General features: G+C 33.0%; 1 protein-coding gene and 1 long non-coding RNA gene across 3 annotated transcripts in view; one reads left to right on the top strand and one right to left on the bottom strand.

Annotated features, from left to right (window-relative positions):
• The window catches only part of LOC102802515 (uncharacterized), a 494,330-nt gene that overhangs the window by 305,179 nt on the left and 175,989 nt on the right, over positions 1 to 13,162 (top strand). The window lies entirely within an intron of this gene.
• Positions 4,938 to 13,162, bottom strand: part of LOC102808249 (uncharacterized) — a 47,093-nt gene continuing 38,868 nt past the window's right edge. Inside the window, exons 7-10 of the mRNA XM_085503405.1 lie at positions 12,309 to 12,579; positions 11,740 to 11,905; positions 10,654 to 10,755; positions 4,938 to 9,931 (exon numbers count right to left, since the gene is read on the bottom strand). Coding sequence (XP_085359531.1) covers positions 9,894 to 9,931; positions 10,654 to 10,755; positions 11,740 to 11,905; positions 12,309 to 12,579 — 577 coding nt within the window. The 3' untranslated portion in view covers positions 4,938 to 9,893. The remainder of the gene's footprint in view (positions 9,932 to 10,653; positions 10,756 to 11,739; positions 11,906 to 12,308; positions 12,580 to 13,162) is intronic.

The following is a 13,162-nucleotide window of genomic DNA, read 5'->3' as shown; positions in this document are numbered from 1 at the left end:
ACGATATAAAATATACACTAGGCGATTATAACATGACGATTTTGTATTTTAAAAATGTGTACTACCAGCTTACGCTGCATTTGGACCTCTCCCCCTTACAAAATAGCAAACATGTAAACCCCATATCCATATGAGCAATTATCCCATCGGAATTAACGATTGTGACTTGAACAACGCTTGTTAGTGATTTTGAGGGATTAACTTTGCTATATTTCAATGAAGAAATTGTAGACTCCATTCAGGCACTTGTCCAAAAGTGTACCCCGTTTTAGACACTATTGTTCAAAACGCTCCCGGGCATTTCGGCCATCTGTAGCACATATGTACAGTATACAGCTATCCAATAGAACCACCCCGGGTTTGGGCTTCAACGAGCCTTGTTTAGTGTACATGCGCCGACGACAATAGTCCGAGACAATAGCAACCCATGCCCTGCACTGTCTTGTTGACTCGACTATCATCAGATTATATATATCACTTTGCATTTCCCATCACAAAGACCAAGCCAGTCATCACTTATAGGGCAACGCATCTGACATGATACATGATAAAGTTCCACTACCTGGGGGTACACTTCTAAAGAAAGATAACAGCGATGCGTTTTACCGCCGGCACGGGTTTCTACGGGATACACAGGATATAGAAAACTACTTTGTACGCTAATTATAAAGATTATTCTTGCGATACTATTAATGCCCAATCTGAAAATTGTGAAAAGTATTTGGAATTATCAATTTTATTCTGTTCTATTATTAACTAAATGTAGGGGTGTTTAATTGGGATTTTTATAAACATATACAGGCCTATTGTTGCAATCGCGAGAAATATTATATTGAACCCCGGTATTGAACATGCTGGCTGCTATAAAATATAGAGAGATGCACCGCCCACATCAACAATAGCTGACCACGTGGTTCATATTTCACAGACACACAGTGTTGACAGTGCATGTATTGTCACTATTATGCCACTGCACACAGAGTACTGTGAATTAATCTTCGAGTGTTTACATTCCAATGAAAAATATCATGTAATACAAATATTTTAAGTAAATATTAGTCTAACAGACAAATAAATACATTACTATTACTGGGGAAAAAGACAAATATTTTCATGCTTTTTTTTTTTTTTTTTTTTTGTAATTTGGCTCATAGTTATAAACCTATTGAACAATTGTTATCCAGTTCTGCAGCGCACAGGAGAGAGAATATATCAGTAATAAAACCAAATTAACCCAGCAAACACTGATGATGGTAGGGGTAGCGTACTGGTGATACAATATACCTGCAATTAAATATTGATAATAAAACCAAGGTAACCAAGTATATATGGGTGATGGCAATAGGATGGTAATGACATATTGGCCATAAAACTACAACGGAATAATTTATTTATTATATTAAGCCGGTTGGGGGGGGGGGTTGTCCTGAATTACACAAAACACTGGTCTCTCTGTGGTTAACAATAAAGCAAAACAGTTTCTTATCTGTTATAATGTTATTATTTTATGTAATACATAATATATAATTTAAATTTTAGTAAATAAAGCACTAAATGCTCATTACTACCATTCTTAATACCTCCATGCTTATACTAAAATGTGTTTGGATATTTAGACTAGTATCAAATTCCCACTTCCGGTCCGCTTAGACTTAAAATACACCACGAATATTCACTTTTGATATATAATTTTTGGTATGTGTTGGTTCTTGGATATTTCAGCTTCGTCGTCCTGTACTTCGTTTAGTAATTCGAACTTCCTAGATTTCGTAAAAAACGGATAATTTCGCGATTTTGATACGGAAAATGCCTGGGCTAAATTATTTGCCGTTTAGATATGTGCTCTGTAACTTGCAGCACATGAACCTAAAAGCGTTAGGTAATTAAACAAAAATGACGTTGTACTAAAGTACAAAAAGTACGTTAGCTTTGTAAAATATGTATTCAAATTGACAGATATATCATACGTGTTTATAAAGTACTGTAAAATGACTAATTTTCACTGGGTTTAAATTTCACTGATTTACCATTTCAGGCATATTCAGTGGGTTTTAAATTCACGGTTTTCTCATTTAGATAATGTGTTCTATGCTAAATTTTACATATTTACTGTGTTTTAATTTAGCACATTTTTCCAGTCAGCGAAATAAGCTAAATTAAAACCCAGTGAATAATTACCCCCTTTACAGTAGCCAGTGTGTCATTGGTGAACTTGCCAGTTTGTAAATTGTTTTTGAATAAATCATCATGGTCCACACATATTGTCACAGATTGAAATAAACAAATGAAAAAATCTCTATAATGGATCAGTATTATTAATACAGATTCTACTATATTTGTTCCCATTACCATGGTTACAGAGATCATTAGAACAATAGACGCGACAATAGCAGGGAACGGAACACTATTTTGAGAGACACAAAACAAGTCTCGCGACTCTCGCTAGCGCTCGAGACGAGATTTCGACGTCCATTTGCATCTAAGGTTTGTTACTGGAGTTTGTGCGCGCCTTGTCGTGATATTGTGAAATCATCCTGGCATTTCCATAGCCTGGCAACCATCACGGTGAAAACCAAGTCCGAAAACTCTCATAAAACTATACTTTGGGGTAGTTGTTGAGACTCGCCTGAACTGTGTAACAAGATTATCACTACGTGTGCAACATATATAAATTCGGTTGCTCAGAACTCATGCAGACAACCAATATTATTTAGTTGTCTGATCTCAGGATTCGACCAGTTGAGCAAGGCTAGTCGTAACCACATATGATTGGTTGTTGACAAATTCTGAACAGACCACGCCTCCAACTGTGTCGTGCGTTCGGGCCAACCGTAAATTATTCATAAATGGAGTCAATTTGTGTAGTTTTCTTGATTTATTCTGCAGATATAAGTAAAATATAGGTAAGGCTTTGGCGAAATTTGAAAGAGCAACTAAGTCTGTTCGTCTGTTTTTTCCAATTTAAAAAATATGAGCTCGATGGAGCCTTCATCCCTTGTCTATTTCTTACAACAATATATACCAGCCGACACCCCCACCCCATAGAGACTGCATACAGTTGATCATAGTTCCTGGACTCCCTGTGGTCGATCTAGCACCGTGGTTATAAGAAAGTATTTATCTCCAAAGAGGCCATGAAAGTAAACACAACGAATATCTTTTTATTTATGTAAATAACTTCCCCATGCTGAACAGGAGATTCTATTTATGGGACCCAATCCCAATATGTGTACCATGATTTTCCACCCCTTTGACGGCTGGTATATTTTACTAACTTTGACCATGGAGATTGTTCTTAGACCCATTCAGAAGTGGGGTTACGTTTATTGAGTTTCCAACAAATTTCATAATACAAAAGTGGTACCTATTTCATAATTATTCCTAAACAGTAAAATACAGTTTGGTAAAATCACAGTCCCTCTATCAGGGATAGAGGGATACAGGAACTGTGGTAAAATATTTCGTGCCCTTATATGTTATGGTACGAATCGCATGTTTTTAGATGTGGTGTGTGTTTTGTCTCTACTCCCAAAGAACATTGCAAAGAAACTACGGACGACTGAGATGTGCCGATGATGCAGTGTTAGATTAAAGTATTAAGAATTGTTTTCTGGATTATCTTTTGTATCGTTGTTTCCCCACCGAGTCTCACCATTGTATTATGACGTAACAGCTTGGAGGTTTTGCTTATAAGTAGTCAATATAGTCGCTGTATCAATAGTCTCAATTACATTTAAGCACAGATCGTGCAAACACAAAAATTGTGTGTTGAAGTGCACGTGGCAGATAATACTATCACAGTCAAAATACCACGGAATGATGCATCACTGTACTTATTATTACTGTACTGTTATATTTGTACAAATGTCATAGTTTTCAATTACAAGATTACTACAAAAAAGATTTACAATAAATGAAAAGAACACTTGCTGTCCTAAATGCGTTGCCATTACATTGAAAATAAAACCAGACTCGAACAAAATAAGCAATTGCGTTTCATTCGTACGCAGAAACTTCACCCATGCCAGCTAACTATCATTCACCAGAGAGGGCGCTGTTCAGCTAATCATAATTTTCACCTGCGAAAGACACTGCACATCTCAATGAATTAGTTGAAAGTCAACATTGCATGCGCTATTTTTTATTATTAAATAATTAATAATTTTAATATGCAGAAAGTATAAAATGTACATCTTAAGGGTGATAACTGAACATGTTATACACATTAATTTCCAGAGATATCAGGTTAAATGACACAATTACAGTTTTTCATCAAAATTTATATCATACTTTTATATTTTTGATTTTCTCAAATATTTATTTATTTTTATCGGGTAAGGGCATTACATGTCAGAATTGCAGGAATTCATCTTTATTATTAGTTTCAGAGTTTCCAGTATCATTTTAGCATATAAGTATTTAAGTGAACTGAGGATATCTTGCCATGTTGATGCCATCAACAATGAATTTCTTAAAGACTTTGGTGGATTTGTTGATACAACGAGATTGCTCAATAAATATGGTTGGGAAAATAATCCAAACAAGATAAACATATGCTAATAATTATGCAAATTATATAATTAGCATGCACAGACTCAAATCGAACATTAATCAGGGCTACACCCTACTGTAAAATCTGTATTAAAAAATTGCGGCTTCTATTAAAATGGTACAATGCAACAGAGGGGATGTGGCTTCTATTAGAGCATCTATACATATGAGAAATGATGAATTTTTGGTTCTCAATTATTCAAAAATAATGGGTGCGACTTCTATTAGGGATGCAGCTTCTAATACAGATTTTACGGTAATTCAAAACATCTATGCATCAAAATACTTTCATCAATTCACAAGACATTCAGTGAGATATCAGCGTACTTCACACATGGGAATCCAAAATGCACACATAAATAATAATATACTTCATTATGAATGTATTATTTTTAAATTGACTTTATTATTACATAGAATAAAAAGAGTTGAGCACAATCAACAAATTAGTTATAAGAACTTCACCGCATGCATAGTTCCCATGGGAACAACCAAACATAAATGTATGTTTTGACACAATTCTTTCCACTGGAGACATCATTAGTGCTTTTAATAACAGATTATATGCATGCCCCTCAGGGGGGGTTGATCACCCCCCTAAGGATAGGAATATGGTTAATTCCCATTCCCCTGTGTCCTGACTGACACATTCTGTATGAGTGACAGAAGAAATCAATAACCATGTGATGCATTTCCCATGGGTTTTTCTTAATTTTTACTAATACTGGATTATTCCATAGAAATATATGGATATTCTGTTTAAACTTCAAAATCTATATTATGCTTATTTTAATTATTACCAAATACTAATTCATTATTCTTAATATATTTATTAGAAATTAGTTATTACTGATCAATGACATATGTCTCCGTCATTTGCTTTTCAACCAATCACATTCTTTACTGAAAATACTTTATTTTACCTGGAATTAATTTTCACTGATTTTGCTGTTTTTTATGAAGTTTATTTTCACTGATTTTTGATGGGTTGAATGTAAAATATAGGGAAAAAGTATTTACGCTGGATTTTATTTTCACTGATTTATCCCTTTAGAGAAGAAAATCGAAAATAAATTCAAAGTGAAAATAAAGCACCTTACAGTATTTTTGCATTCAATTAGAAAAAATTAACTGAAATGAAAAATAATGATTATATAATTATTGTAGAATGATTAAATTGTCAAATTTATAGAAACTCAATTATATCTTAGTAAGTCATACAAAACAAGCAATACAAATTACTGTCAAATTATTGTTATTGTAATCCTTTGTTTGCTTTCCTCTAACACCCCCTATCTCCATCCTATTTTTCAAATGCGTATAACTATTAAAATGAAACTAAAACAAAATTAACAAATCCTGAAATACAGAAAAAATGGTTGAAAATACAAATCTGCAAGTACAGTACTAGTAAAACCACCATGTATCAGAATAAATTGTACTGTACAAAAATATTAAAAATTGTTTGAATACATATATATGGGTAATATATTTATGAATTTCTACATTTTTCTACATACGGGTAAGTAACATCCTCTCCCAACTGATCATATACAAACATCCCACAACTTGGCAATGGCACTTTTTAAAGATGCCACCCCAAAAAAAACTTCACATCTTGCATGTATCTCTGCACTATCCATGCACATGTGTCCAAGCGTTGTGCATTATTTACATATATAGGTAGTGCATATTTTTATACAAACCATATACATATGTTTAATAACTGTGCACAATGCAATGAGCATACTCTAACACAAATAATATTCACTGGGTTTAATTTTAATGAATTTGATATTGCAGTGATACTTGCAAATTTTTAAATTCACAGTTTTGCACACACAAAAATCTTCTTCACATATTAAGTGTTTTTAGTTACCAAAATAAACAGCAATAAAACCCAGCTAATTAATTTCAAACGTTTAAATTAGTGAAATTGATTTATTATTGAAGTTACCGAGGTAGCCAACCAGAAACATGTAGGGAAGAGGCAGTGCCATACATTAAAACTGTATACTGTCATCAGAAAGAAAAAAAATTTTTAGTGGTGCTCATGATAGGCCAAATCACCATGGAAGAACCAGGAACTATCAAGACCCCCTAACTTTGCATAAAATCCCTGACTTTAAAATCTGGGAAAACCATTAACAGAATTGCTACATGTCTAAAAAAAACAGGTGATTGTTATAACAATATTTACGCATGAAATTTGTATGTTTTCTGCTAATCAAAATACCCCCTACCATGATTACTCACAGCAATTATGATTGCAAAGTGATAGGGGATATACTGCCCTCATATTAGCTCTCGGACAAAGTCTTTGCAGGACAACAGCAATAGTGTTTTGGTTGTTGTATTAGCTATAGATCAAATGGATCATATATGAGCAGGTGGTCATTCACATGTGTTAAAGGAGTGACAAGGATTACTAGTATATTAAAATTTGAATGTTATTTTGTGATATTAGTTACGATTTTGAGATAATTGGTAAGAATGGAATGCATCTCTGACAAAACTGTCAACATTAAAATAAAATCAGAATTAGGAATGCAGTAAGAGGTGTAGAAAATGAAAGCAAGCTGGAATTTTGTTGTCAATTACAACTTTCTTTCTTTGTAACATAAAAGACTGCCCTATGTGTATATGTCAGAATCAAAATGACATTGATGCAAATATATTCTATGAAGCATGAAACACAAACAAAAATATATAAATACATCACAACACTGAAATAAACACAAATATACAAATTTAACAAAAACAGAACCATTATCATTAAATCTTGATTTGTCTGAAGAAATACTAGGCATGACACAACTTTTATCACACCAGCCGATAATAAAATTATCGTATCTAGAAATGATTTTCAAAAGCGGAATCAACTAACAAATAAAAGTAATTAAGAACTGAGCTTTGAAAGTAATATCTAGACAATAACAAAGTATAGAAGCATATAACGTGCAACCAGACGTAAATAACCACTAATTATGTTTTAATAAAATTCAAATGTAATTACACTGAATTAATTTTAATCATTCTTGACATGAATTAACCTTATAATAAGATCAATTAATTCCACTGAATAGTCATACAAGTGAATAACAAAGAAATCCTTTCAAAAAGATACTAATGTATTCTTGATTACATTATATGAATGTTTTGTTAAAAAATATACAATAGTTGTGTTAAATGTCCAAAATAATTGTTGTAAATCCTAATCATGTAAATTAAATCTCAATGCAAGTTTGCAGGGACACCGTTAAAGCAGTGAGAACATGTGTTGCATTATTGGAACATGCATTGAGAATATATAAACAAATAAATGAATGGAATGCGAATTTCTCACAAGTGGGGTGTATAGCGCCATTTACTGGCTGATACTTGCTGAAGGTGCAATCCTGCTCATTACACATGTACTGGTAATCCAGATTTCTTATCCCTTTTCTGAAGTAATTGCACTCTAGGTCTATAATACGTTCTATAGAATTAATACAAATTTTTGAATAATTTATGGCCAATACAGTCCATGATTGCACACAAGGAACCAGTAAACATGTGATTTATGACCAACTTTTTCATTAGGCTTCAACCCCAAATAATTTGTGACATTAGAAGAGAGCTCATTTACAGACTGTACAATGTAGAGTAAATAATTGTACAAGTAATAGTAAATGTTAAATAAAGACAGCAGTTTAGAAGCATTCTTAATTATTAGTACCATATTTGCTTCATTAGCGCTGCAAGTGGTTACGTAAATGACAAAGATATGTCTTAGAAAGTAAGTCATATTTGAACAAGCCGGTAGGCTGACCGGCGATCCACTCCGCTCAAAAATATAAAATTGTTTCCGTTGTTGCCATGGTAGGACATGTACGTGAAGCAAACGTTTATAATTAATACTGAGGCCCCATAGACGAAGCTCGCAAAAAGAAATCAGTCTTCAGAAGTCAATTCACTATATTACTATCACGTCTTTTGCTGTTATCCATATTATATTCATGCAAGTTGACCCTTTTGATAAAAGACAAACTTTTTATTTCCGCAATAATATCTTTTTTTACCTTGACACATTTACTAAATTTTAGTTACTGTGTCGCCCATCCACGGTATGTTGTGCTTAGTTTTCTATAATAAATATTCATTCATTCAAATTTCTCGGTAATGAAAACAAATATCAAAAATCAAATAGTAACTTTGTGCCCAAACTCAAGCTGAGTAGAATGAGCTATGTCTGAAGTTTATCAAAAAGGTAATCAAAAATCAGTTTTTTTGCTATGTGGGCAATGGTGGACCAGGATTTTTTTCAGATTTTCCCGGCTAACTAGAGTGAAGGTGTGACCTGCCTGCCAAGTTTGAACGATTTCAACCAAGCAAAAAAGTTCACAGAAGAGTTAATACACAGAAAACCACACGCACAGACACAAAAGGGATTTTAAGGTCAATACCAGCGGAGTGGATCGCCAATGATCCAGACAATTTTTGGCTTATGTGAGGTTCTAGTAAAATGCAGTGCATGGATTTTTTTTTGTGAATATATGTATGCAGTTCATTCAAACACTTGCAATATATTTGCATAAGTTGTAATAAATGAACATAACCATGATAGCTGTGTACCCGACTCTTCATTGAAATCTATTTAATAGTATTTTTACAGATAAATAACTAACTAGAGATTGCTATTTTATATTGATAAGATTACCGATAGTCGCATAGTACAAAAATACATAGCGCCCTCTGTAGTCATACATCTCCATGCCTGTAGAGGGCAGTATACAACCTTGTTCTTGTATTCTTTTCACCAATGTGAATTTAAAAGAGAATTAAAACTTTGGCAAAGGATGTTTATTACGAGCTCCAAAACTAGACCACTTAATCCCATTCACCAAAAACTTCAATATGTAAATTTATACATACATATATATGAATAAAATAGCAGTGGCTAAGGTAAAAAATATGGTTAGTAAAAAACAAAATATACCGGTAGCTAATAATAATATAAAAAATGCTTATTTGCTTTCATTGAAAAAAAAAAGCAAAATAATAAGAATGACATCTGTTAGTTTAAACAATTCTGAACATGCATCTATGCTGTAAATACGACTGAATTGGTGCGCCATGTTTCTACGTGTTTTTTATCACATATCAAAATGTTCAAAAATATACATTTTGACTCTCAATTTAAAATATGGATTTAAAAACAGTGCAGTAGCTAATAAATTTGTATATATAAATACAACATTACTTGTATCATGCACGTATGCTGCATTTTAACCTGATATGATACAGGTAATTACAGAAGGTCAAAGGTTATGTGTAATATCTTCGTCTTCACATTGCTTTGCTTATAAATCAACGCATTCGTACACTTCTTCAGTAACACCTGTTAAAAAAAAGGGGGTATTGAGATTGGAAATTACAACATGTTGTTCATAAGAACACAATTTGGAAAGCTAAAAGCTTAAAAATGGTAAATAAACTTGAATTGCTCAGAGCGATAGTTAATTCGACACTCTTATATGGATGCGAAAGCTGGACATTGAGCGAGATAAGTAAGGAGAAACTGGCAACATTTGAGATGAAGGTTTACAGATGGTTGATGGATATTTCATGGAAAGAGAAGAAGATAAATGAATAAGTGCTGTATTTGGTCAGGGAACGATTGGGTGGATAGGAAATGGAGACAGTGGTTGATATGGTTAAGAGATGGAAAATGACATTTTATAGCCATCAAATAAGAAAAGAGGGCTAAATGCAATGATCATAGATAGTCTGGTTGAAGGAGCAAGAGGAAGGGGGAGGCTGCAGAGACAAACGAGTGATGATTTGAAGGAATGGAGTGGGAGAAATATTTGAGAGAGATTTATGGCGAACAAAAGCCGACAAGAAACATGCCCAAAATGAGAGTACTGTTTGGATAGCAGACAACTGGCATGTAAAATATAAAATTTATAATAAATTCTAACATAAATCATACAAAGACTACAGAGCTTATAGTGATCCAAAATATTTGATATAATAGTCAAGTAATCAGAACAAAGAATACTTTCAAAAACTGTAACATACCATGTATAATTTACAAATAAATATTAAAAAATTCTTTACCTTCACCATCACTTTCTTCTGGAATTTCATTTGACATCGCTTCATCATAGACGTCATCACCATCGCCATCACAGTAAACGTCTGTTATTTCAACATAACCATCTGGAGACAACAGGAGACAACATATATATTAAAAGGCATTGAACTTGACAATAAAGTGAAGATTTACTGGATCCATCAATTGTGGGTTTAACTATATATATAAAACAAGACCACTCACCAATTACTGGTTACCACTAATAAACTATGGGTTTTGACTGATCAACTAGCATTTACTACTACCGGTAATCAACTACAAAATACCACTAATCAACTACTGTATCTGTTGCTACTAATCAACTAACAGCTACCACAAATCAACTACACCTTCTGGCAAATTAATATAAATATTTTTTTCCTTTAATAATTTTTGTTTCATCCCTTTTCCATGTTTTTTTTATTCATATTACTTACTTTTTTTTCTTTTTATCACCAGTTTTTTTCAATAGTAGTTTTTTTTAAAATCATTTTCGTGCTTTAGATAGTAATTTGTGTAAATTTGTATGTTTTTAATATGTGTTCAATTAGTTAGTGTAACCATTTTAATACCTTCTGAGGAATTTTAAGTGTTTCAATAAACTTTGTAACTGCTTACCATGAAACAATGACAGGTTACTTATTAACAGAAGGTTATTTTATTAAAGTCTATAATTTTTCGTGAAATTATTTGAATCAGGGTCAAATCATACCACTATTAATATGCATTGTTTAGGCAAATGAAACATTTGGAAAATCACTTCTAGGTGACCTGACATACAAGTTTTTTGTTGATGTCAACATAAATTTGGGTTAAAATAACACAGTTATCAATTCAATGAGCTGAGGTTCAAATGTTTATTTCAATTGATCTCATGGAAACATTATGGGTTACTTATGAATAGTTTGGTTACAGTTAACCAACACTAATTTTTCTTCAATGAATGTTATAATTTGTGATATCAAGACAAACAATAATATATATCAATCATGTATTGTTAAATGGCAAATAAAGAAGAGAAGGGTTAAATATCATTAGGTCTGGAAAGTCCAGGAGTAATTAAAACTCACATTTTCCTTCCTTGTTTTTGGCCAACCATTTTCCCTCAGGGTTTCCTTCCAATCGTATGATACACAATAACTCGCCTTTTATGAAAGCGAGGTCATGTGACTCTTCCTTGCCAGAGTAACTGTTGATAGCAGTACCCTGTTTTACCGGAGATTCACTTCCTTTTAACTGCAATAACAGTTTGCCAAGTTAGTATTCATCCAAATGGAAACTCATTAATGCTATAACTTAACAACATACAGGAGATATTATAAAAGACTACATGAAATCTCAATTAAAAAGACATTTTGGATTTTAATGACAAATAAAAGTCAAATGTAGACACAACACAACAAATGAGAATTTCTGCCAGGTCACAAGACATGGGCTTTTCAAGGGCACCTGGCTTAAAAACAGTGATCTCAATAATGAAACTACGTCAGTGATGAAGTGAGTGGGTGCAAATTGCTAAATTTATATTTATTTTCTATAACACATATTACTATAAATATAAAAATTATTCAAAAAAGAACTCTTATCAGAGTTAAGCAAGTCCTAATTAGATCATTAACATCATTTAAATAAATCTTACATTGAAAAACTTCTTCATCTTTTTCTCCTCTTCTTTCTTCCGTTTCTCCTCATCTTTCTTCTTTTTCTCCTCTTCTTTCTCTTTTTTCTTTTGCTCCAACTGCTCTTTTCTCAGTCTATCTTTTTCTTCTTTTTCTTTTCTCTCTTTTTCTTTGCGCTCCTTCTCCTCCTGCTTCTTTTTTGCTTGCTCTTCTTTCTTTCTCTGTTTTTCATGGTCATCTTTTCCCTTGGATGATGTGCTGGATATTGTTTCCAGGGAACCACTCAACTCACTGTAAAAAAACATCATAGATGAACCACTCAGTATACACCATCATTATCATCTTTTCCAACTTTTCACTAATTCATGTCCAATTTAAAGATCAAACTTGAATACCTGACTTAATATAATCATATGCTCACACAGGCTGCACTAACTTGCTAACTTTCAGTGTCTGAAATATGAAAACATACGATTTTTTTCTGTGAATTGCATCATGGGAATTGTCTCACTGTTTTGTGCATTGCATCATGGGACATTCTCACTGTTTTGTGCATTGCATCATGGGAAATTCTCACTGTTTTGTGCATTGCATCATGGGACATTCTCCCTGTTTTGTGCATTGCATCATGAGACATTCTCACTTTTTTGTGCATTGCATCATGGGATATTCTCAGTTTTGTGCATTGCATCATAGGACATTCTCATTGTTTTGTGCATTGAATCATGGGACATTCACATTGTTTTGTGCATTGCATCATGAGACATTCTCACTGTTTTGTGCATTTCATCATGGACATTCTCACTGTTTTGTGCATTGCATCATGGGACATTCTCACTGTTTTGTGCATTGCATCATGGAAGATTCTTACTGT

The sequence above is a fragment of the Saccoglossus kowalevskii genome, chromosome 9 (assembly GCF_978046115.1).
Source record: "Saccoglossus kowalevskii chromosome 9, keSacKowa6.1, whole genome shotgun sequence".
Lineage (NCBI taxonomy): Eukaryota > Metazoa > Hemichordata > Enteropneusta > Harrimaniidae > Saccoglossus > Saccoglossus kowalevskii.
The sequence above is the reverse complement of the archived record's forward strand: the minus strand, read 5'-3'. Positions and strand labels throughout refer to the sequence as shown.